The sequence below is a fragment of the Pelophylax lessonae genome, assembly GCF_965119305.1.
Source record: "Pelophylax lessonae genome assembly, chromosome: 4".
Classification (NCBI taxonomy): Eukaryota; Metazoa; Chordata; class Amphibia; order Anura; family Ranidae; genus Pelophylax; species Pelophylax lessonae.
The window spans coordinates 468,073,656-468,099,974 of NC_138771.1; the positions used below are offsets into that span (position 1 = coordinate 468,073,656).

Consider the following 26,319-nt stretch of genomic DNA (forward strand, 5'->3'; position numbering starts at 1 on the left):
AAAGAGTTGAAATCTTTGTGAGAAAATGTCCATATAGGATTGCAGAAATAGAGTCCCAAGTAAAAAGGTGACTTTGAAACAAATACTGGTGATAATTGTGATAGAATCCAACACTAACAAGGTAATACAAATGCGCTCACCAGAAGTAATGGACCCAAAATTCCGTATAGAATATGGGTCATTAAAGCAGATTATCGTAATACGTCCTTTCTCTCAGCATACAGTTGTCCAATGTACATGCCAGGATGGATAGGGTGGTCAGCAATGGAACGCCCGGACTTCCCGACCGATGGTGTGTACATGAAAATGACCAAACGGTGCAAACATAGCGTAAAACTGTTTCTCAAATTTTATTAAAAAAAGAGAAATACACTTACAAGGTCATCATGTAAGGCAGCGCATGTAGTGAGGAGATGGCAGAATAAGGTTCTGATGCGTTTCATCCAATAGGATATAATCATAGGAGAATTGCCATGCCAAGCATAGGAGCCATTCGATGGAATCATTTCCTTCATTCTCCAGGAACTGGCTGCATACATACTACTGCCTGCTACATAAGGCTGGGCATTGTCATGCACCAGAAGGAACCCAGGACCCACTGCACCAGCGTAGGGATTGACAAACGGTCCAAGGGTTTCATCCTGATTCCTAATGGCAGTTAGGTTACCATTTTCTAGTCCAGGGTTTCTCAACCAGGGTTCCGTGGAACCCTAGGGTTGCTCCTGAGGTTGCTGGGGGTTCATTAAGCAATTTCTGCCTCTCAGATAATTTTCCAATGTTCCTTTTAGCTATCTGTAATGGGGTAAATCTTTCCAATGATGACAAGAGTAATGAGCATTCTTTCCACTGACTGTCACTCTAGTTGTCATGAGTTGTAGATTTTACATTTTTAGCAGGGGTTCCCCGAGACCATAAATTTATTTCACGGGTTCCCTTGTGTTAAAAAGGGTTGAGAAAGGCTGGTCTAGCCTGTAGAGGTCTGTGCGTCCCTCCATGGATATGCCTGCTCAGACCATCACTGACCCACCACCAAACTGGTCGTGCTGAACGATGTTCTAGGCAGCATAACGTTCTCGATGGATTCTCCAGACCCTTTCATGTCTGTCACATGTACTCAGGGTAAACCTGTTCTCATCTGTGAAAAGCACAGGGTGCCAGTGGCAGACCTGCCAATTCTGTTCAATAGCAAATGCCAGTCAAGCTCCATGGTGCCGGGCAGTGAGCACAGGGCCCACTAGAGGATGTCGGGCCCTCAGACCACCCTCATGAAGTCCTGTTTTTGATTTTTTTGTCAGAAACATTCTTACAAGTGGCCTGCTAAAGGTCATTTTGTAGGGCTCTGGCAGTGCCCAACCTGTCCCTCCGTGCACAAAGGAACAGATACCGGTCCTGCTGATGCGTTAAGGACCTACGGCCCTGTCCAGCTCTAATAGAGTAACTGCCTGTCTCCTTGAATCTCCTCCATGATCTTGAGACTGTTCAAGGAGACACAGCAAACCTTCGTATTGATGTGCCATTCTGGAGGAGTTGGACTGCCTGTGCAACCTCTATAGCAGGGGTGGGGAACCTGCGGCCCGCACAATCATTGCATCCGCCCCCCCCCCCCCCGTGCCGCTGAGCCTGTGCATGCCAGCGGAGCTGTCAGAAGGAGCCGATGGCTCGTCCTGACAGTGTGAGTCTCAGAAAAGGGTGGACCCGGGGCGCAGAGCAGTGTGCCCGAGCCCACCCATTTGTGTGACAATAGCGAATGAAAATTCGCTATTGTCACACGGATCCTCCTCCTGGCCAATCAGGAAATGGGTCCGAGACCCGCTTCCTGATTGGCCGAAAGGCGAAACCATGTCATTGGTCGAGGAGGAGGCGGGAGGACTCGAGGAGAAGCCGCCGCTGCAGGTAAGTGCACTGGCTTTCTGCATTGGAAGGGGGCACGCTGTGGTCAGTCTGCATTGAAAGGGGGCACGCTGTGGTCAGTCTGCATTGAAAGGGGGCACGCTGTGGTCAGTCTGCATTGAAAGGGGGCACGCTGTGGTCAGTCTGCATTGAAAGGGGGCATACTATACCTTGATTACTGGAGGCCCCTTTCACACTTTTGTGACCTCAAAGTCACGCAATTTTTTTACAGCGTTTTTTGCCGCAAAGCAATGCCTATTACATTTTTGCATACATTTTGTACGTCCCCCGAATGATGTTACAAAAATCCAAATGGCCCTTGGCAGAAAAAAGGTTCCCCACCCCTGCTCTATAGGGTCCAGGTATCGCCTCATGCTACCAGTAGTGACACTGATCCTAGCCAAATGCAAAACTAGTGAAAAGCAGTCATTAAAGATGAGTAAGGGAAAAAGAATGTCAGTGGCCTCCACCTGTAAAAGTAAAACTATTCCTGTTTTTGGGGGTTGTCTCATTGTTGCCCTTCTAGTGCACCTGTTAATTTCATGAATGCCTAAGCAGCTGAAACTGGTTAACAACCCCCTCCGCTACCTAACTGTGTGCGTGTGTATGTGTGTATATGTAATACACACGCACAGTGTTTTGCGAAAGTATTCGGCCCTCTTGAACTTTGTGACCTTATGCCACATTTCAGGCTTCAAACATAAAGATATAAAACTGTAATTTTTTGTGAAGAATCAACAGCAAGTGGGATACAATCATGAAGTGGAACGAAATTTATTGGATATTTCAAACTTTTAACAAATAAAAAACTGAAAATTGGGCGTGCAAAATGATTCAGCTTTGTAGCGCCACCTTTTGCTGCAATTACAGCTGTAAGTCGCTTCGGGTATGTCCCTATCAGTTTTGCACATTGAGAGACTGAAATTTTTGCCCATTCCTCCTTGCAAAACAGCTCAAGCTCAGTGAGGTTGTATGGAGAGCATTTGTGAACAGCAGTTTTCAGTTCTTTCCACAGATTCTCGATTGGATTCAGGTCTGGACTTTGACTTGGCCATTCTAACACCTGGATATGTTTATTTGTGAACCATTCCATTGTAGATTTTGCTTTATGTTTTGGATCATTGTCTTGTTGGAAGACAAATCTCCGTCCCAGTCTCAGGTCTTTTGCAGACTCCATCAGGTATTCTTCCAGAATGGTCCTGTATTTGGCGCCATCCATCTTCCCATCAATTTTAACCATCTTCCCTGTCCCTGCTGAAGAAAAGCAGGCCCAAACCATGATGCTGCCACCACCATGTTTGACAGTGGGTATGGTGTTTAGGGTAATGATCTGTGTTGCTTTTACGCCAAACATAACGTTTTGCATTGTTGCCAAAAAGTTCGATTTTGGTTTCATCTGACCAGAGCACCTTCTTCCACATGTTTGGTGTGTATCCCAGGTGGCTTGTGGCAAACTTTAAACGACACTTTTTATGTATATCTTTTAAGAAATGGCTTTCTTCTTGCCACTCTTCCATAAAGGCCAGATTTGTGCAGTATACGACTGATTGTTGTCCTATGGACAGAGTCTCCCACCTCAGCTGTAGATCTCTGCAGTTCATCCAGAGTTATCATGGGCCTCTTGGCTGCATCTCTGATCAGTCTTCTCCTTGTATGAGCTGAAAGTTTAGAGGGACGACCAGGTCTTCATAGATTTGCAGTGGTCTGATACTCCTTCCATTTCAATATTATCGCTTGCACAGTGCTCCTTGGGATGTTTAAAGCTTGGGAAATCTTTTTCTATCCAAATGCGGCTTTAAACTTCTCCACAACAGTATCTCGGACCTGCCTGGTGTGTTCCTTGTTCTTCATGATGCTCTCTGCGCTTTAAATGGACCTCTGAGACTATTACAGTGCAGGTGCGTTTATACGGAGACTTGATTACACACATGGTGATTCTATTTATCATCATTAGTCATTTAGGTCAACATTGGATCATTCAGAGATCCTCACTGAACTTCTGGAGAGAGTTTGCTGCACTGAAAGTAAAGGGGCTGAATAATTTTGCACGCCCAATTTTTCAGTTTATTTTTTAACAAAGTTTGAAATATCCAATAAATTTCGTTCCACTTCATAATTGTGTCCCACTTGTTGTTTCTTCACAAAAAATTACAGTTTTATATCTTTGTTTTTGAAGCCTGAAATTTGGCAAAAGGTCGCAAAGTTCAAGGGGGCCGAATACTTTCGCAAGGCACTGTGTGTGTGTGTGTGTGTGTGTGTGTGTGTCATATATAATCAGTTTGTTTTCAGATGCATTCAGGTTGCAGGTTGCATTTGATACGTTTTTGAGCTCCCTCCTAGCCATCTTTGTGTTCCTACTGATTTGGATGGGGAGAAAAGCAGCTCTGATCCAAAGAAATGCTAGTGTACACAAGCATTATAAAAAACATATATAATGAATATTAATACACACACACGCATATAAAAAAAAAAATATATATATATATATATATATGCGTGTGTGTGTATTAATATTCATTATATATGTTTTTTATAATGCTTGTGTACACTAGCATTTCTTTGGATCAGAGCTGCTTTTCTCCCCATCCAAATCAGTAAGAACACAGAGATGGCTAGGAGGGAGCTCAAAAACGTATCAAATGCAACCTGAATGCATCCGAAAACAAACTGCTTTGACCCATCTACTAAAACGTTTAATGATGGTCACAGTACCTGCTGTAGTGATAGGAATTGAAATAAATAAGACATAACTAATGTAGAAAACATTTGAAAACCCCTTATAAAAATTCTGTCTGAATAAATAATAATCAATAATTATGTTTTGTTCAATGTCTTCTACAGGCAAGCCGGCAGAAAATGATGTAAAACTGGGTGTTCTAAAGCTGAAGCCAAATACCAAGATTATGATGATGGGGACACGTGAAGAGAGTTTGGTAATGCAAGCTACATTTTCTATGTGTAATACTATATGGAAAACATAACTGGAAATAAGTCAGCAAAAATGACACAAACACATACTGAGAGAGAAAGATTAAACGATTGGTCATTTTCTTGGTGGAACACTTTTGATCTACCAAGGGTAGGTGATGCATTGCACCAAACATTCACTTTATTCCAGAATAATATTTAATCATCTTTACTGCCTTTCTCTTGTAAATGTAATCTTTTGTTACATCTCTGCAGGAAGAAGTCATGGCACCACCTCCAGAAAATGATGATGTTATAAATGACTTTGACATTGAAGAGGAGGTAGTGGAGGTGGAAAATCGGTGAGGCTTTTTTTTTTTTTTTTCATGTGACAGCTCTAAATCCTAATTGCAGGTGGTGTTATATTACTGTAAAGTTGTTTTTTTTTTCCTGTTAATATAATAATTGTATTTTGCTGGAATTTTTGACAGCTATGCAAAAATGAGAATAAAAACTGCTTATTACACTGTGAGACAGAGCAAATTCCTAATTTTGATGAACAAAGGATAGCAACAAGAGCAGCCAAACAGAACTCAGGCCCCTATATTCAGCCTATGAAAGATGTCTTATTGGTTTTTATAATGTACTGCACTTTGTGCGTCATCCTACCTTCTGCACTGCCTTATTGTTTAAACCTATAAGTGTAACAACCTGTGTGGCTGATTGTGCAGAGTTGTGTACAAGCTATTATTCCTTGAACTGCAGAATGATACTACACTCCATTGTCAGTCTCCTCTGAAAGTTTATTCCTTTCAACATACCCTGCTCAGACTACTCCCTGTAATGCATTTAACTTCAAAGAGCCTAAAAATGAAAACAATCTGATATCTCAGTCTGAATAAAGACATACTCTACCTTTTGCAAAAGTTTAGTAAATGCATCAACACATAAAAATGAAAAGTGTGAGTTTAATAAATTTTCTCATTGGGGCCTGCATAATATTGAAACGACAACCAGTTCATCAAGGGTGCAGTGCACAGGTTCTTGCGAAGCTGGACAGACAGAAGTGTGGACCTGGCGGGAGGAAGCTAAACTGAACTGTAGAGCAGTGACTGAAGAGATATTACTGACACACTTTCTGCAAGCCCCATTTGTTGCAGTGGCAGTAGTGAATTGCAGTAAATGAATGTAATGAGAAGTATAGCTGGAAGGTGAGGCTGTGTGGACAAAACCTTTCACATCTGCACTAAATGATAACCGGATTACTCAGGAGGATGCACCCCATGATTCAGATTAGTGGATACAGTGTAGGTTTTTGGGATGGAGTTTATTAACATGTTTCATGTTACACCGTAAATATACCTATACCATGTAATATGGTGTAAAACATGGACTTACCATTAAAGAGTAGCTCAAGTCCCCCCCCCCCCAAGAAAATTAAAAGTCTGCATCTACAAGCTGTTCAGCCACTCAAAAAAGCTGTTCAGCCACTCACTTCTGCTGAAGAGGGAATGGTCGGCTGAAAATTTTGATACTGGGATGATGTCTGCAGGTGCATGCATCATCCCGGTATACCCACTTCAACCTGAGGACGTCATATGATGTCATATGGGCAGGAAATGAATAAATCCACGAATCCACCAATTACTAATGCTGGAGAGTGCAAAATCTAGTGCAGCTCTGCAAAGAAACCAATCAGCTTCCAGATTTTATTGTCAAAGCTTAATTGAATAAGCTGAAGTTAGAAGCTGATTGGCTACTTTGCACAGCTGCACCAGTTTCTGCATTCTCGGTTTTAGTTCTGCGCATGCTCAGTTGATCTCTATTTTTAGGCACTGTGCTGAATTTGTAGAGGTGATCTGCTGACAGCTTAAAGATTTACTGCTGTTCATGGGCTCTAGGCTTCAGAAAAATGGCAGCCTCCAGCAAGAAGAAACTAGAACAATGCTGGGGGCATTTTACAGCCCACACTGATTTTGGTAGCATAATAATAATGTTGAATATATGTTCCTTGCTAAAGAACATTATTTATGTCAAGTTGTTCTGGGTAAAGTTCCACTTTAAAGGATAAGTTCACCTTTAAGAACATGTCACGTGTTCCACCCATTTTTAGGATGGAACATGTAACATGTTCTCACTCCTGTAGCCTCTCTCCAATCTGCAGAGGGGGTTTTTGATCTCTATGACCCTATGTGTAGTCGGGTTTGCCGTCGTCCCTGGTTGAATGTTGTATAGGTTGTTGGTACCTCAGGCCAATAAGAAGTGGGACTTTTAAGGCAGGTATGGAATATACGAGAAAGTACAAACAAAAATCGCTGATAATAAATAATAATAATTGTTTAATCCTTAAAACATATGTACAGTGAAGTACAGTTGCGTGAGAGGGTTATAGACCCTTGTGAAGTTGTGTAATAGATGGAGGGTTAGTGACATGTGAAAAATAGTGACTTTTAAGGGTGTATCTCTGTCATTCCCCAATGCGAGGCTACCATGCGAGGAGCTCTGCCTGCACTGCAGCGTCATTCGTTCAGAGTTTTGTGAATGGGAGAACTACAACTACCGACAGCCTTTGCGGCTGTGGACTTGTAGTTCCCAGTGAACTACCACAGTGCTGTTAAGTACTCTAGGTAGTTCATTGTCTTCTTCTCACAGTATGTAACAGCTTGTATGATGTACAGGCAGAGAGTGTTCCATCACAGTCTGCAGGAGTCCTGCATGCAATGCTTTCCAGGTTCCTAGTAAAAAATTATAATAAATGTACATTTTTTTTTTTTTTTTAACCTGCAAAAAGATGTGCATTTATTTTTTTACAAAGGTGAAATTCTCCTTTTAAGTAAGGGGTGATTTGAGCGTAGGACCTTGGAGAACGTGACTATGTTTTATGTTACACTCTAAATATGGTTGTTATATGAAATATGACTAATAATAAAAAGGCAAGTCTTGGGCCAGTCACCACTTTCGTTTCTGATGTCACTGCTCACATGTTAAGGGAGTTCTCTACTGTGGTGATCACAGGTATTTGTACAGGGTTCGTGACAATATGTCCTGGCATCTTTAGGTGCTTGCTTTTGAAGCTTCCAAATAAACACAGATTTACTTCTGTAAGTAGCTCCAGCCAACCAAAAGCGAAAACTTTAATCTGGATGGATGCTGTCGGGCTCAGACACCTATAGTTACTTTTAATGCTCAGGGTCCCCAGCAGAGAAATTCCCCTCTTCCAAAGAGGCCAACCCAACCTGAACATTTCAGTCCTTTAACTTTACCCCAGCCTCTGCCCACAGCATTAATAATTGGTGGGACTCAGTCTAACCATGAATTCCTTCATTTAAAACTATTGCTAATGCTAACTGTGATTAATTGCAGAGAAGAAAATCTGGCTAAGATTTCACGCCGTGTCAAAGAATACAAAGTGGAAATCCTAAATCCTCCAAGAGAGGGGAAGAAGCTGCTGGTTTTAGATGTTGACTACACTCTGTTCGGTTAGTATGCTGCACACTTATCTTACTATTCATTCCTTAGAGATGGATTGCATCCCCCTCCCCTGAGTGCTTCCGAGGCCCCTAAACTGATACAGATACAGTTTTATGAACCTCAGAGAATAGCATACCCTCTACCCTACATCTGCAATTTACTACTATTGCCTCTGTAACCCACAGTAGGGTCTGACTATTATTTGGGAAGGTGTTGCTCTACATCATACTGGTTTACAACCCTGCATCTTCTACTTTCCTTTCCTATGCTGTTTTAGATCATCGGTCCTGCGCAGAAACTGGCCTGGAGCTTATGAGACCATATCTACATGAATTTCTTACATCTGCCTATGAAGATTATGATATTGTAATATGGTGTAAGTTGTTCCAACCTTTATATGCCCCTTAGGTGACTTTTTGTTACCTTTTTTTCTTTCTAGGTTTTGTGAGACTTTTTTAGGCTTTACGTACACAGGATGCTTGAAAACCTCTTCTGAATGCTGGAACTTGATAGCTAGTAACCGACGGTTAAAAACATCCGCTTTGCCATTTCTAAACTACTTTAGGCGCCTGAGTGTACATGTACCCATAAGATAACATTGAGTAGAGTTCAGGGGCTGCTGAAAAAAAAATGCCCAAAGGCTCATAAATGTCTGTTTATCAGCTGCAGTGTACATGAGGCCTTAGTCAGAAAAAAATGTCTTAAAGAAATGAGATGGTCAAATGATTTCCTCAGGGAGTCTACTTACTTTACTGACTCTAAAGGAAGTGACTTCCAAAAAGCTCGAAGAGTAGTTTGCATTAAATGTGTAAACATAAACTAGACTTTTTTTTGTTTTACAGAAGGTCTGCTTTTTGTCTCAGGTTTATTTGGCTTTTTTAATAATATTGGAGGCTGTAGTTGCTAGCCTCATCTCATATAATGCATTAGGATAAAAAACCTTCTGCCTTTACAACTCCCTTTAACCACTTCCATACAGAGCAGTTAGACCCCCTTCCTGCCCAGACCAATTTTCAGCTTTCAGCACTCTCACACTTTGAATGACAATTGCTCAGTCATGCTACACTGTAACCAAACAAAATTTTATCATTTTTTTCACACAAATAGAGCTTTCTTTTGGTCGTATTTGATCACATCTGGGTTTTTTTTTTTTTTCGTGATATAAGCAAAAAAAGAGCAAATATTTTGAAAAAAAAAAACACTTTTTTTTTTAGTTTCTATTATAAAATTTTGCAAAAAAATTATTTTTCTTCATACATTTGGGCCAAAATTTATACTGCTACATATCTCTGGTAAAATTAACCCAAATTAGTGTGTATTATTTAGTCTGTGTGAAAGTTATTGAGTCTAGAAGCTATGGTACCAATTGCTGAAAATTGATTACACCAGATGTACTGATGGCCTATCTCCTTTCTTGATGCCCTGAAATGTCAGGACAGTACAAATACCCCCCAAATGACCCCTTTTTGTAAAGTAGACAGTCCAAGGTATTTAGTAAGAGGCATGGTGAGTTTTTTGAAGTTATAATTTTTTCCCACAATTCTTGGGAAAATGAAGAAAAAAAATTTAGTTTTTTTTTTTTTTCCCACAAAGTTGTCAATTTATAAGCCATTTCTGACACATATCATGTACACAGCAAAAATGACACCCCAAAATACATTCTTCTACTCCTTCTGAGTATGGTGATACCACATGTGTGAGACTTTTACACAGCTTGGCCACAAAAAGAGACTCCACATCCAAGTAGCACCTTCAGGCGTTCTAGGAGCATAAATAAACATAAAACTTTCTTACTACCTATCACACTTTTGAAGGCCCTAGAGCACCAATACAACGGAAAAGTCCACAAAATTACCCCATTTTGGAAAGCAAACACTCCAACGTATATTCTATGAGGCATTATGGGTCGTTTAAACATGTCATTTTTTTCCACAAGTTTTTGGAAAATGTGGGAAAAAAATGAAAACTTTTTTTTTTTTTTTTTTTTTTACTACTTAGAACCCCCAAACATTATATATATTTTTTTAGCAGAGACCCTAGAGAATAAAATGGAGATTATTGCAATATTTTTTATCACACCCTTTTGGCACAGCGGTCTTCCAAACACAATTTTTTTGGAACAAATTCACTTGTTTTAATTTAAAAAAAAAAGAAACCAGTAAAGTTAGCCCAATTTTTTTCCCATAATGTGAAATATAATGTTAGGCCGAGTAAATAGATACCCAACATGTCATGCTTCAAAATTGCGCACCCTCACGGAATGGCGACAAACTTTGGTACTTAGAAATCCCCATAGGCGACATTTTAAAAATTTCTACAGGTTGCCATCTTAGAGTTACAGAGAAGGTCTAGGGCTCAAATTATTCCTCTTGGTTTAATGATCGCGGCAATACCTCATATGTGTGGTTTGAACACCGTTTACATATGTGGGCGGGGTATCCATATGCATTCGCTTCTGTGCGCGAGCTCACGGGACAGGGTGCTTTAATTTTTTTTTTTTTTACTATTTATTTTATTTATTATTTTTTATTTTTACACCGTTTAAAAAAAAATAAATAAATTGATCATTTTTATTTCTATTACAAGGAATGTAAACATTCCTTGTAATAGAAATAGGCACGACAGGACCTCTTTTTTGTGAGATCTGGGGTCACAAAGTCCTCAGATCTCACAAGTACACTAAAAGATAGAAAAAAAAAAAAAAAAAAAGGGACCTTTAAACCAGTTGCTAGGCAATGACGTTTGCCGTAGCTCCGGTCCTCCAAGACCATAGAGTCGAGTGAGGGCAGGCTTGCCCTCACTCGACATCCTGTCTATGAGGATCCGGGACCGGATCGTTTTCCCCGCTGCCGGTGGATCCAGTAAGCGGGGAAAAGGACCGGAACGCAGTGGGAGGGGTGCACCTCTTCCGCCATCCCGGAAGGGTGATCCCACGGTGAATCCGCCGCTGGGACCACCCTTATTGGAAAGCCAACCGTCCACCGTTTAAAAAAAATACCAGGGTTATGGCAGCTATCTGCTGCCATAACACCGGTATTTAAGTTTAAACGGAGGACTATATAAACCTTTTTGGACTTGGACATGGTGGCTGTATGAAGGGTGACAGGTACTCTGGTACTTTGCTGGGCAGGTGACAGGTACTCTGGTACTGATGAGCAGGTGACAGGTACTTGGGTACTTTGATGGGCAGGTGACAGGCAGGTGATAGGTACTGATGAGTAGTACTGATACTGATAGGTGATACTGTACTGATGGGTACTGATGATCAGTACTGATACTGATAGGTACTGATGGGTACTGATGAGTAGTGATGGGTACTGATGAGCAGGCGGCAAGTACTCGGGTACTTCAGGCGTCAGGTACTCTGATGAGCAGGTGGAAGGTACTCGGGTACTCTGATGGGTAGGTGACAGGTACTCGGGTACTCTGATGACGGGTACTCTGGTGACAGGTACTCAAAGTACCCGTCATCAGAGTACCTGTCACCAGCCCATCAGAGTACCCGAGTACCTGTCACCAGCCCATCGGAGTACCCGAGTATATGTTTTAGCCCCGATTCACATCAGTGCGATGACAGACATAGCATGTGATTTGCAGCGCACTGCTCTGAAAATCACATGCGATGTCTGTTCTATGCAATGTCAGCCATACAGATTGTATGTCTGAATTCACATCGGATTCGGACACAACACGTACAGGGCCCTTTTTTGGGTCCACAGCAGAATCGGATCGCATGGTGGTTCACAACTATGCGATCTGATTTCATGTCCGAACTGACAGTTCGTACTGCGATATGCAAACTGATCTGGGGGTGTTGTTCACTTTGCATTTGGCACCCCCAGCGATTTCCATATGGCAGTGTGAACTGCCTGCGATTTAAATGTGATACGGGAACCCGCAGTGGATTTGCAAGGTTTCCGCATCGCATATATGTGAACCGGCACTAAACCACATCAAGAAAAACATCCTTGGCAGTGTTATGGTTTGTCAAAACTGTAACTGACAGTTTGTTAGATTAGCATTTCCTGTCACAGGAAGTGGGAAAAGTAACTGGTCTACTGGCAGGATCAACACGTAAAAACTGTTGAAAAACAAGGATCTGGAAAAACAAAAACTGTTTTGTTAATTGCTACTGGAAGTCTTTTTGCACTGCAAAGTGCACATTACACAGGGAACAATTAACCCTGTAACCCTATAATCATCTGGTAGGGGATCCCCTCTAGGCGCACTGAGTACAGACCAGTGCAGGCTAAGTTGTCTCCATAAATCCATTTTTGATTTTCATTTTTTTTTTTTTCTCTAGCGGCAACTAGCATGAAATGGATTGAAGCCAAAATGAAGGTAAGTGGAACTTGGCAATGTTTATAACAATTTCTGTTTGACATGTTGTATTTTATTTTTCCAACCCCTTTTTAAATGAACAGTACACACAGCACTAATATTTTATATAGTTGTTATAGCTGGAGCCTGGGGGTTGTTGATATCTTTCTGCCATTATAACATTGTTCTGTCACCTGAGAGTTTTGTTCCCACCCATCATTGTGTCTGTATAATAAATGTGAAAATTCCTGATAATTGCCATAGAAGATTTGTTGACCCAGAAACTCAAGCACTGCTTGCTATCTAAGTAAAAGCATTGTTGCAGCTCCTGAGAGCCTTGCTAGCACTGCCATTGAATACAGGGTAGTCTAGAGGAGTTTTTACTGGTGACATTAGGGTGAGGTATTGCAGCTTGGTCCTAGCCATGCAAAGCCCAGTGAGGTGGTCACATGACTTGTAATAAAGAAAGAAAATATTTAAAGCATTTTTTAAATATTCAGTGTTGGCTACTTTTGCATGTATGGACATTTCCCACACAAACATGACAAAAAAAGTTAGTTTTGGGAGGACTGGTCTTTATTGATTATACACTTTGCTGTATCCTTATGGTGTCACCTGCTTTTCTAATTTACCTTGTTGTCATAGAAGATCTGTACAAATTTGTCTATTCTAATGAATTGTGACATCATTGATGTACCTGTGATGTTTTTGAAGAGCTAAAGACTTATCTGCTTGCTCATTACAATGTTCTTTTTCTCTAGGAATTGGGCGTTAGCACAAATGCCAATTATAAGATCACTTTTATGTTGGATAGTGCAGCCATGATTACTGTCCACACACCCAGAAGAGGTCTCATTGATGTAAGTCCTCTCTTTGCTATGGGATTATCCATTTACACTGTGCTTTTCTGTCACACTTCTATATGGAGCCTTTTATTCAACAAATTAAATAAACTTGTGAGTACATTTACAAACATGTAATGAACTTACAGTCTTTTATAAAGAAAACTTGTCATTAAAAAAACCCCAAAAACTGCAGTAGCTATAAAGTGCTGGCACCTGCAAGAACCTCTGAGACCCTGCTTCTATGGCTGTAAACGGTTCATGAGAAAAGGTATTTAGCAGTTTTTATTTACTAAAATTATTGCATTTCCATGTTCTGTGTACTGTGGGAGACGAGATATAGTGGATGCAGGGTTCTGGGTTTTATTAACACTTTAAAGCAGAACTTCGCCCGAAAGGGGATGTTCCACTTGTCTGCCTTTTTTTTTTTGGCGGGGGGGACCTGGGAAAACCAGGTACCTGCTCCCACTTCCGGTCGAATCCCCACGGCGATCTGAACGAAAGTTTGCCCCCCCCCCCCTTTTCCACCTGCAGCCTTCTGGGACAGGTCACAGGTTCCAGAAAGCTGCTGGACCATTCACAAAACGCAGCTCGCTGTGGTAAGCCAGCTGTGAAGTTGGTAAACATGCCCGACGCCTGGACCTGAAGATGGCTCAAGAGCCAGCTCAGCCAGTGAGGACAAGTGCTGGATCCCTGGATAGGTAAATGTCCTAATAAAAAAGTCAGCAGCTACAGTATTTGTAGCTACTGACTTTTAAGTTTTTATCTTTAGGGTGAAGAAGTGAGCCAGTTGCTTTGCACTGTATGGGCAAAGCATATTTTCACCTTAAAGCTACCATTAGCACTGTCAGTAAGATCTGTATTTAGAGTTTCTGAAAATGCTTACTGAATTTTTTTTTTTTTTTTTTTTAGATTAACGTTACAAAATTAAACATTATCTGTGTGTTTAGTATCTACAGAGTATTCAGCTTGGCTGATGTTTGGCTTTGTTTCCATGTATGAAACGTTGCTTATGTTCGGTCAATGTAAGCTGTAGGTTTTGTCTATTCAGATCAGAATTGCTTAACTGGCCATCATCATTGTGTAACATGTGGTCTCCTTTATCTGTAAACTGATTTAGCCTATTAAAAAAGGTGGGGAAGTGGTGAGATCAAGTCAATGACTACTGGTACTTGTTTTAAGAACTTATATTGTGGCAACAAGCAGAGCCAAATATTTCTATATAACACTTTTGTTTTTTTTGAATAGGTAAAGCCTCTTGGAGTTATTTGGGGCAAATATACTGAATTTTACAGTAAAAAAAATACTATAATGTTCGATGATATAGGGAGAAATTTCTTGATGAATCCTCAGAATGGCCTAAAGGTGAGTGACATTATTCTGGTAATTCATCCATGTCTCATTGAAATGGAAGGATACAGGAGTCTTTCTCATTTAATACTATTAAACTAGATAAACCTTTGCATTGTGTTAAAGTGGTTGTAAACCCCCCCCCCCCCCCAAAAAAAAATAAAATAAAACCTTTTTCTTACGTCCTCCGACAGTCGCCGCCCACTCATACAGTCTTCACCAATGGGTATTCACTTAATCTCCACAGGAGTAACTAGGCATAAGACTTGTTAAAAACAAAGCATTTACATAGACACACCTATGGGGGCTGTCCCACTGGTCCAATACCCCCCTGCAATCAGCCATCTCAACTCAGTTTGTCTTCTGCCTAGTTAAGGAGTAAGATAGGCTTCCCTGTGCTGGGGCTACAGTCTCAGCCTTTCTTCTTTTTATGATTTTATTTGCTGCAAATGTGTTTTTTCTTTGCACTTCTAGCTGTTTATTTTGTCAGCGTTAGTCGGATCTTCGGATGAAGACTGGGTTTGCGGAGCTGGGAGTCGGACTGGTCGTCCTGGTTTTCCAGGACAGAGGGCCTGATGGAATCCCAGCCCGCCATCGAGCGTTTAGCAGGCTATGTGTTCGCCCTGGCCTCGCAAACGACCCATCCCTGTCCTCAGGGATGCAGCCTGCGAGGTGGCTACCTCGCCTGGACGCCTCATCCACGGTTCTCCGTGCACTGCTAGCGTCCTGCGTTTTTTGGCTGACGGCACCCCTGCCATCTGAGAGTGGACGAACCAAAAATAAAATAGCTGGCGCACAACGGGGAATAAATATCACCAGGGGCTATACCAATGTCACTGGACACACAATTAACCAGAGTTAATGATAATCAGTAAAAAGGGCAGATTGAGAAATCCATATATGGCAAAGTCCATAAAAAAGTCCATAAAAGTCCATAAAAAGCTCAAGGTGCACTCCTGAGGCAGCTCTAGTGACAAGTAGAAGATTTGCTTGGGGCCAACTAGAAGAAAACACAGGCGCCACTCTAAGTGCAGTAACTTGAAACTTTTTTATTTGGATAAACCGCTAAATAAGGGGGTACTCACAAAAGGGATGATTAAAACAGCTCATAAAACACACTCCGGTAAGGATCAGGATGGCTCGAGCGGTGACAAGTAGACAGGCTGTAGCGGTAGCTGCCGCACTTCCTCGTCCCGGAGACACTCAGATGACCGTCCGTCGTCACTTCCGCGAGCGTGATTACGTCATGGCGCCGGCGACGCGTTCTCGGAGCATGCACTCCTTCCTCAGGCCGATATCGCGCCATTTTGGATGTGGGCTTAAGTAGAGAGGGAGCCAGAGTCTGCCCGGTCCTAGTGCCCGCCTTGAATTCAAATGTTGCGGCGTGTTATGCTATTCTAATACATGTGGCAGCATCTAACTAATATGGCTGGAAGATTTTTTATATATATATTAGCAGTAATTCACAAAATGATGATGGAAATTTTAAGCAGTGGTTAGAACCATCAAAGCACAACATTAAAACCACCTGAAAGCAAAAATCTAAAAATAAAAAATGAAATTGAATTAAACTAGCAATATGCCTTTAATGAGCAATGTCATTGACTATAAAAAATTATTTTGAACAAATGGAAGTTATTAAATTCAAAAAATAAAATAAAATAAAATAACAGTAGATGAACAATAAAAATAAAATTAAAAAAAAAAAAAAAAATTATATAACATTTATGTGTATGCACATGTTATCAATATGATCTTCATGCACATAAAAACCCATGAGTAATAAATAGATAAAAATATATATTATAATTAAATTTATATTAAAAGGTATAGAACAAGGGGATATGCTAGAAACAGCTACATAAATAAAAATACATATATACTCTCTTGTAGTAGTCCATAAATAGGATGTCAACAAGGAAAATTAAAAAGAAGGGACAAAAATCTGTTCAGGGCGGACTATATGAGCGAATTTGTTTCGATTTCCTCATTTAAGCCACCCGGCACTAACGTATCCAGGGTGTAGATCCAGTACGCTTCCCTTTGGCACAACCGCTTAAAACGCTCGGCTGGTGCAAAGGTGGCTGGTATGGACTCTATGATCCATACTCTCAAGCCAAGGGATGATAGATCATGAAACAGCAGAAAGTGACGTGGAACACTATGCTTATCCTCCCCTGCTTCTACAAACCTGCGATGTTCCCCAAACCTCTTCCTCAAGGGACGAATAGTTCTTCCTACATAAAACTGTCCACACGGACATGTCAAGCAATAGATGACGTAGTCCGTGGAACAGTTATAGAATTTAGTGATGGGATATGTTTTGTCCTTAACCTCAAAACTTTTTTGCCCATGGGTTACATGCTTGCACGTTAGACATAATGCTTTACGGCATTGGTACATGCCTATGAGCGGGATAAGGCACAGTCGCGCTTGAGAGGGTGTGGGTGGTTTCCTCAATTTACTAGGAGCAACCATACTCTTAATATTTCTAGCCTTTCGATAGGTGACCCTAGGTTTCGATGGCAAATTATCCTTAAGATGGGGATCCTCCAATAAAATTGGCCAATGTTTCACTAGAACCTGTTCCATCTTTTTAAATTTAGTGTGAAACTGAGTGATGAATCTCGGTATACCAATCTCGGTGTTAGTTGTCTTACTCTCATGTCGTACGTAACCAGTCTTATACGTGTCCTGGGCGAGATTTAACAGGGGTTCTGGGAAGGCCTTATCTGTAAATTTCCTTTTTAGCATAACACTTTGATCTTCATAGTCTGCATCATTGGTACAATTTCTGCGAAGTCTGCAGAATTGGCTCTTGGGAATGTTATTAATCCACCTGGGGTGGTGGCAGCTCTTAAAATGCAAAAAGGAATTACCTGCTGTGGGTTTAGTATAATTCTTTGCCTCTATTTTTCCCTCGTGATGGTAGAGAAGGAGATCCAAAAAGGCCAACGCAACAGGGTGATGGACTGAAGTAAATGATAGACTGTAGTTGTTTGAGTTACAGTGACTGACAAATTCTGAGAGCAAAGTGGCCGTGCCATCCCAGATTACAATTATGTCATCTATATACCTCCCATAAAAGACAATATGGGAGGTATAAGGATTGTTATTCCAGACATAATTGTCCTCCCACATGCCCATAGTCAGATTGGCATAGCTGGGGGCAAAATTTTCCCCCATAGCTGTGCCATTGACTTGCAGGTAATAATCATCCTCAAATAGGAAATAATTGTGGGTGAGGCAAAACCTGGTTGCCTCCACAACAAACTCGGCCTGTGAGGGATTAATGGTGGGATGATTCGTAAGGGCACGAGCCACTGCTTCAAGCCCTATGGAGTGGGGGATGGAAGTATATAAAGATTCTACATCCAAGGAAGCCCACAAGTAAGTGGGTTCCCATTTGTATGGTGAAAGTAATTCCAAGAGATGGACTCCATCACGGATGTAGGATGCTAGATTTTGGGCCAGGGGTTGCAAAAATTGATCCACATACTGAGAAAAAGGGTTTGTAATACTGTCCATGGCCGCAACTATTGGCCTACCTGGTGGATTCTCCGGATTCTTATGTATTTTTGGAATGTGATAAAAATAAGGCGTGGAAAAGAAATCTCTATTGAAAAGTGTTATGCTAAAAAGGAAATTTACAGATAAGGCCTTCCCAGAACCCCTGTTAAATCTTGCCCAGGACACGTATAAGACTGGTTACGTACGACATGAGAGTAAGACACCTAACACCGAGATTGGTATACCGAGATTCATCACTCAGTTTCACACTAAATTTAAAAAGATGGAACAGGTTCTAGTGAAACATTGGCCAATTTTATTGGAGGATCCCCATCTTAAGGATAATTTGCCATCGAAACCTAGGGTCACCTATCGAAAGGCTAGAAATATTAAGAGTATGGTTGCTCCTAGTAAATTGAGGAAACCACCCACACCCTCTCAAGCGCGACTGTGCCTTATCCCGCTCATAGGCATGTACCAATGCCGTAAAGCATTATGTCTAACGTGCAAGCATGTAACCCATGGGCAAAAAAGTTTTGAGGTTAAGGACAAAACATATCCCATCACTAAATTCTATAACTGTTCCACGGACTACGTCATCTATTGCTTGACATGTCCGTGTGGACAGTTTTATGTAGGAAGAACTATTCGTCCCTTGAGGAAGAGGTTTGGGGAACATCGCAGGTTTGTAGAAGCAGGGGAGGATAAGCATAGTGTTCCACGTCACTTTCTGCTGTTTCATGATCTATCATCCCTTGGCTTGAGAGTATGGATCATAGAGTCCATACCAGCCACCTTTGCACCAGCCGAGCGTTTTAAGCGGTTGTGCCAAAGGGAAGCGTACTGGATCTACACCCTGGATACGTTAGTGCCGGGTGGCTTAAATGAGGAAATCGAAACAAATTCGCTCATATAGTCCGCCCTGAACAGATTTTTGTCCCTTCTTTTTAATTTTCCTTGTTGACATCCTATTTATGGACTACTACAAGAGAGTATATATGTATTTTTATTTATGTAGCTGTTTCTAGCATATCCCCTTGTTCTATACCTTTTAATATAAATTTAATTATAATATATATTTTTATCTATTTATTACTCATGGGTTTTTATGTGCATGAAGATCATATTGATAACATGTGCATACACATAAATGTTATATAATTTTTTTTTTTTTTTTAATTTTATTTTTATTGTTCATCTACTGTTATTTTATTTTATTTTATTTTTTGAATTTAATAACTTCCATTTGTTCAAAATAATTTTTTATAGTCAATGACATTGCTCATTATAAGCATATTGCTAGTTTAATTCAATTTCATTTTTTATTTTTAGATTTTTGCTTTCAGGTGGTTTTAATGTTGTGCTTTGATGGTTCTAACCACTGCTTAAAATTTCCATCATCATTTTGTGAATTGCTGCTAATATATATATAAAAAATCTTCCAGCCATATTAGTTAGATGCTGCCACATGTATTAGAATAGCATAACCCGCCGCAACATTTGAATTCAAGGCGGGCACTAGGACCGGGCAGACTCTGGCTCCCTCTCTACTTAAGCCCACATCCAAAATGGCGCGATATCGGCTTGAGGAAGGAGCGCATGCTCCGAGAACGCGTCGCCGGCGCCATGACGTAATCACGCTCGCGGAAGTGACGACGGACGGTCATCTGAGTGTCTCCGGAACGAGGAAGTGCGGCAGCTACCGCTACAGCCTGTCTACTTGTCACCGCTCGAGCCATCCTGATCCTTACCGGAGTGTGTTTTATGAGCTGTTTTAATCATCCCTTTTGTGAGTACCCCCCTATTTAGCGGTTTATCCAAATAAAAAAGTTTCAAGTTACTGCACTTAGAGTGGCGCCTGTGTTTTCTTCTATCTGAGAGTGGACGGTTTCCCGTCGATGAGAGGCACCCCACGCCATCGAGTACAGGTAAGTACATTCTGTCTGGGGCCTCTGTCTGGGGCTGGCAGTCCTGTGTGTCTGTGTTATCCCCTCATGTCTGTGCGTTTTTGGGCTCCCTGATCCCGGTCCCTGCGGGGGTTTTTCTCACAGCAAGTGCGCTGTGTGGATTTGTGGGGGTCCCTCTCCTGTGTCACTTTAGGGTGCTATTTGGAGGTACAGACACGCGTGGCGACCGCTGCGGGGTTAAACACCGCCGGTCCGCCATTTTAGGTGTGGGCAGCATGTCTGGCTTCACTGTGGGCGCTTATACAGCATTGTATGTGGTGTGTTTTTGGCGCCTTGCGGCGCCATCTTGTGTGTGGCAAAACGTTCATTCCGAGCACATGTCGGCGGCCATTTTACCGAAGCCTCCCATACTTTCTATAGGCAACCATTTTTTCTTGGCCTGCAGTCTCAGTTCAGTCTCCTGCAGGGGCATCACTTCCTCCTTCTGTTCAGAAGAGATCGGCTGCGGTGGTAACACTTGTGGGGGTCTGTCTGCTGTCCTTTTTTTGTGTGCAAATACTTCTGGCTATCAGTTTATCCTGTTCAGGGGTCTGTTTGTCACAGTCTTGTAGCGGTGTGCTGCAGGGGTCCGCGGCGCGCTTAAAGGACCAGTACCTTCCAAAAAAAAAAAACTTTTTTAATATTGAATCTCAGGACAGCAAGTTTCCCACAGCCTTAGTGGGGGATTAAGGTTCCTCTGAATCTTCTGCTCTGTCTACTTTGTCTGCTGCAGTGGCGACTTTGGTTTCCAAAGTGGATATTCTGATGACTAAACGTGCTGACAGAAAAAGGCCTAGTTTTTCCTTGTCTTCTGATTCTATGGAGCTATGGATGCGCTAATTCTTGCCATTAAGGAAACACTAAATTTAGAGGATGAGCCCAATCCTCCGGGCATTGTGTCCTCTTTTGGTACACACAGGACCCGCAAGGTGGTTCAGGTGTTCCCTTCCCGTGAGTTTCACGCTACTGTGAATGATCAATGGCGTCATTTAAAACGCACCTTTGTGGTGCCTAAGAAGTTTCAACTCCTTTATCCCTTTGTGTCTCCTACGGATCTCACTGTGGCTAGATTGAACAAGGCCACTCTGGTACCCACCGAAGATTCTCCGGTGTTTAGGGATCCTACGGATAGGAGGATGGAATCCCTTGCCCGCCATGCCTACATGGTGGCGGGTTCCCTTTTTAAAGCCTATTTTCGCCTCTGTCATGGCGGCTCAGGCTGTGGCGTATTGGACCAAGGTGTTAAGACGCACGCTCGTGGCTGATTCTGCCCCCCCCTACTACCGTGGCGATGGTGGACCAGATCTATCAAGGAGTCATGTATTTGTGCGATGCGGCCTTGAATGAGGCTCCATTAGCTGCACGCCTGTCCAGTGTCGCGGTGATTAACCGTCGCCTGATATGGTTGAAAAGCTGGTCGGCTGCCAGACTTCAAGAAAAACGGTGGCTGACAACCCCTATGCGGGGTCTCGTCTGTTTGGGGAATCCCTGGATGAATTGGTAAAAGGGGTCACTGGGGGCAAGAGCACTCTGCTGCCCCAGAATCCAAAAGGCAAGTTTTTCCACGGTAAGCAGGGCCCCTCCTTTAAACCAAACCAGGGGTCATTTCGTGCCTTCAAGGCACAGTACAAGGGGAAACCCTTCAAGGGCCAGGGTGGCCAGAAAAAGCCCTGGGCGGGCAAACCTAAATCCGGCCAAGCTGGTGTGGCGGCCCAGTCCGCCTCTGCCTGATGGGGTGCCCTCACCCGTTTCAAGGGTGGGGGGACGTTTGCGCGGTTTCCTCCAACCTTGGCTGCTCCGAATTCCGGACAGGTGGGTTCAGGAAATCGTTCGATCAGGTTACAAGATCGAATTCCTTTTGCGGGCGGCGGACAGATTCTTTCCCTCAAATCTTCATTTGACCCCAGGGCGGCTACAGGACCTGCATCAGGCGGTACAAGATCTCCTCGCCCAGGGGGTGATCATCCCGGTGCCTCATCGGGACAGGTTTCGGGGGTTTTACTCAAATTTATTCACTGTGCCCAGAAAGGAGGGCAAGGTGTGTCCTATTCTGGACTTAAAAGCTCTGAACCGCTTTGTACGCGTTTGGAAGTTCCGCATTGAATCGCTTCGCTCGGTGGTAGCCTCCCTGAGTCCAGGCGAATTCCTTGCCTTTATCGACCTGAAGGATGCGTATCTACACATCCACATTTTCGAGGGTCATCAGAGGTACCTCCGATTCGCTATTGTGGAGGAACATTATCCGTTTGTGGCGTTACCTTTCGGTCTCGCTTCGGCTCCAAGGGTGTTTACCAAAGTGCTGGCTCCCATTCTGGGCCTGTTGAGGGCACAGGGCATTGCGGTCTTGGGGTATCTGGACGATCTCCTGTTAAGATCGAGTGCCAGCCAGAGCCTACTACGCGATCTGTCCACTACAGTTCAGACGCTTCAGGAGTTCGGATGGACCATCAACGTGCAGAAGTTGACCTTGTCTCCTTCGGTTCGTCTCCCATATTTGGGAATGGTTCTGGACTCTGCTCAAGCGAAGGTGTTCCTGCCGGAGGACAAGCTCTGGACCCTACAGAACGAGGTCAGGGCCCTCAGGGAAAACGAATCCTTGTCACTCAGGACCTGTACGCAGTCCCTGGGGTTGATGGTGTCGGCCTTCCAGGCGATACCGTTTGCACAGTTTCACACAAGGTCTCTCTCTCCAAGTGGAGATCCTAGCCAGGTGGGACAGGCTCCCTCAGTCTTTGGATCTCAGAGTGTCTCTGAGTCACCAAACCAGAATGGATCTTCTGTGGTGGCTTCAGTCCCCGGCTGTGGCGGACGGAAAATCCTTCCGGCCATTACTGTGGACAGTACTTACCACGGATGCCAGCCTGTTGGGCTGGGGTGGAGTCCTGGACAACCTGTCTGCCCAGGGCACTTGGTCGGTGGAGGAATCCTCCCTCCCCATAAACATATTGGAATTGAGAGCGATCAGGCTATGCCTGCTCCATTGGTCGGATCGTCTTCAGGGCCGCCCTGTACGGGTGCAGACGGACAATGCCACTGCAGTGGCTTACATCAATCACCAAGGGGGCACCAGGAGTGCCCGGGCGGCCCAGGAGGTGACCAGCATTCTGTCTTGGCCGAGACTCATGTCCCGGCAATATCGGCAGTTCACATTCTGGGTGTAGAGAATTGGCAGGCCGATTATCTGAGCCGCCAGACCCTGGACCAGGGGGAATGGTCCCTGCACCCGGAGGTATTTCTAACGCTGTGTGCGAAATGGGGATCTCTGGATGTGGATCTGTTCGTGTCCCGGCTAAACCGCAAGGTGGAAAGGTTTGTGGCAAGACCGCGCGATCCTCTGGCAGACGCCTCGGATGCACTGGTGGTGCCTTGGCATCAGTATCCTCTGATATATGCCTTTCCTCCGATTCAGTTGTTGTCCAGGTTCCTTCGCAGGTTGGCCTCAGAACCAACGTTGGTGATTCTAGTGGCACCGGACTGGCCACGCCGGTCCTGGTACGCGGACATCGTTCACCTGGCCGTCGTGCCTCCATGGCGGCTACCAATGCAAGAAGATCTACTGTCTCAGGGACCGATCTTCCATCCTGCTTTACAGTCGCTGGCTTTAACGGCATGGCTGTTGAAAGCCAGGTCCTGAGAGACAGGGGTCTCTCCTCAGAGGTCATTCCTACCTTACTCAAGGATAGAAAAGTCTCGTCTGGTAAGATTTATTACCGTACATGGAAAGCTTATTTTGCCTGGTGTGAGTCCAGGGGCTTCTCTCCTCGTTCATATTTGGTGGCGAGAGTGTTGGCTTTCCTTCAGTCTGGTGTGGACCAGCGCCTTGCGTTGACCACGATTAAGGGCCAGGTATCTGCTCTGGCTGTCCTTTTCCAGCTCCCCGTGGTGTCTGATTCATTGATTCGCACCTTCATTCAAGGTGTGTGTCATTTGGCCCCTCCTCGAAGGGATCCCTTACCTCCATGGGACTTGAACTTGGTTCTGTCCGTGTTACAACGTTCCCCGTTTTAAAACATTAGGGAAATCTCGTTGACTCTGCTGTCTAAAAAGGTTGCCTTTCTTGTGGCGATCACTTCTGCTCGCAGAGTGTCGGAGTTGGCGGCCTTGTCTTGCCGCTCCCCTTACCTAGTGGTTTATAGGGATGAGGTGGTCTTGCGACCTAACCCGTCCTTTCGTCCAAAGGTGGTTTCTGATTTTCACCTTAATGAGGACATTGTTCTGCCTTCGCTCTGTGCGAATCCTAAGCATCCTAAGGAGGTTGCTTTGCATTCCTTGGATGTTGTCAGGGCGATCAGGGTTTACCTGTCGACTGAATCCTTTCGGAAATCGGATTCTCTTTGTCCTTCTTGAGGGACCTCGGAAGGGTATGGCTGCGGCGACCATTTCAAAATAGATCAGACAGACAATTGTACAGGCCTATTCTTTGAAGGGACGGGTACCGCCCTTCCCTGTCAAGGCGCACTCTACCAGGGCGGTGAGTGCGTCATGGGCTTTCCGGCATCAGGCTTCGGTGGCCCAGGTGTGTAAGGCTGCGACTTGGTCGTCAGTGCACACCTTTTCTAAATTTTACAAAATTGATGTTCTGGCAGATGCCTCCTTTGGCCACAAAGTTCTCTGTGCGGCAGTACCGTAAGGTGACCCTGGTTTTATTGCGGGTCCCTGGCTGTTGGGGTTGTTTATCCCCTCGGTTATTTGCTTTCCTGGGTTGTTGCTCCTGTTGAGCTTTTTTGTTACCCAGAGGGTTACCTTTCTATTCATGTAAGGTTCCTTTCTCTGATGTGGGTACTGCGTTGCCTTTCTGACTGTTGCGTTTCCCACCCCTCATGTCTACACTGCTTTGGGACATCCCCATTGGTGAAGACTGTATGAGTGGGCAGCGACAGTCGGAGGACGTAAGGGAAAACGGAATTTTTGTAAAATCTTACCGTATAAATTCCTTTCTCGGAGTCCTCCAACAGTCACCGCCCCCGCCCCTCTATTGGGGTTCTTATAGACTTAACTGCTTGCTACCAAACTGAGTTGGGATGGCTGATTGCAGGGGGGTATTGGACCAGTGGGACAGCCCCCATAGGTGTGTCTATGTAAATGCTTTGTTTTTTAACAAGTCTTATGCCTAGTTACTCCTGTGGAGATAAAGTCAATACCCATTGGTGAAGACTGTATGAGTGGGCGGCGACTGTCGGAGGACTCAGGGAAAGGAATTTTACGGTAAGATTTTACAAAAATTCAGTTTTCCACCTGCAAGGTAATATCTACTATGCATCACTGACAGGGCTTCCATCTTCACCCGGTCTTCCTTCTGGGTTCATGGGCTTCAGCTGTTTGAATGAGCGAGACGCAATGATGTCAATCCCGTGCAATGCGAATGGGAATTATGGCAGCGGCACAGCACTTTGAGGGGACGGCATGTTATTCCTTTTGAGTGCAGTGCCCATGCGCCGGTGATGTCACTGGCTGCTTGTAGAAATTAATAGGGCTTGAAACATAGAAATTCTTTCGATGCGCTGGAAAGCTCGCTTGTGGATATTAATATGTGCCAAACGCCATTAAACCCTTGTACTGAAAAGTACAATGACCAACTCTTTTGTATAAGGTTATCCAAGCGCTCAGCAGCAAGGAAAATGAACAGACACGCTTGCTGTAGTCAATTCGATGCCATCTGGAGGGTTCCTCTGAGTGCCCGTCCCATCCAGAGCAGAGCAGGTTTATTTACAACAAGTGAACAAAAGGAAAGGGGGGTTACAGGCAATGTTCCCTCTAATTTTTTACTGTGCTGAGCAAATAAAAAAATTTCTGAGCGCAAACCTTTAGATTGAGCAATTGGGGGGAGGGGGGGGGGGGGGGGGACGTCAATGCAGAGTGACCAGCTTGCCCCAATAAACTGCAGAGTGCCACAGCAATGCCCCCAATAAACTGCAGAGTGCCACAGCAATGCCCCCAATAAACTGCAGAGTGCCACAGCAATGCCCCCAATAAACTGCAGAGTGCCACAGCAATGCCCCCAATAAACTGCAGAGTGCCACAGCAATGCCCCCAATACATTGCAGAGTGCCACAGCAATGCCCCCAATACATTGCAGAGTGCCA

The 26,319-nt window shown here is 43.6% G+C and overlaps 1 protein-coding gene across 1 annotated transcript in view; it reads left to right on the plus strand.

Moving 5' to 3' along the window:
- Window positions 1–26,319, plus strand: part of UBLCP1 (ubiquitin like domain containing CTD phosphatase 1) — a 68,269-nt gene that overhangs the window by 11,194 nt on the left and 30,756 nt on the right. Inside the window, exons 2-8 of the mRNA XM_082257169.1 lie at window positions 4,732–4,823; window positions 5,074–5,159; window positions 8,161–8,276; window positions 8,546–8,644; window positions 12,572–12,609; window positions 13,350–13,448; window positions 14,679–14,795. Coding sequence (XP_082113295.1) covers window positions 4,732–4,823; window positions 5,074–5,159; window positions 8,161–8,276; window positions 8,546–8,644; window positions 12,572–12,609; window positions 13,350–13,448; window positions 14,679–14,795 — 647 coding nt within the window. The remainder of the gene's footprint in view (window positions 1–4,731; window positions 4,824–5,073; window positions 5,160–8,160; window positions 8,277–8,545; window positions 8,645–12,571; window positions 12,610–13,349; window positions 13,449–14,678; window positions 14,796–26,319) is intronic.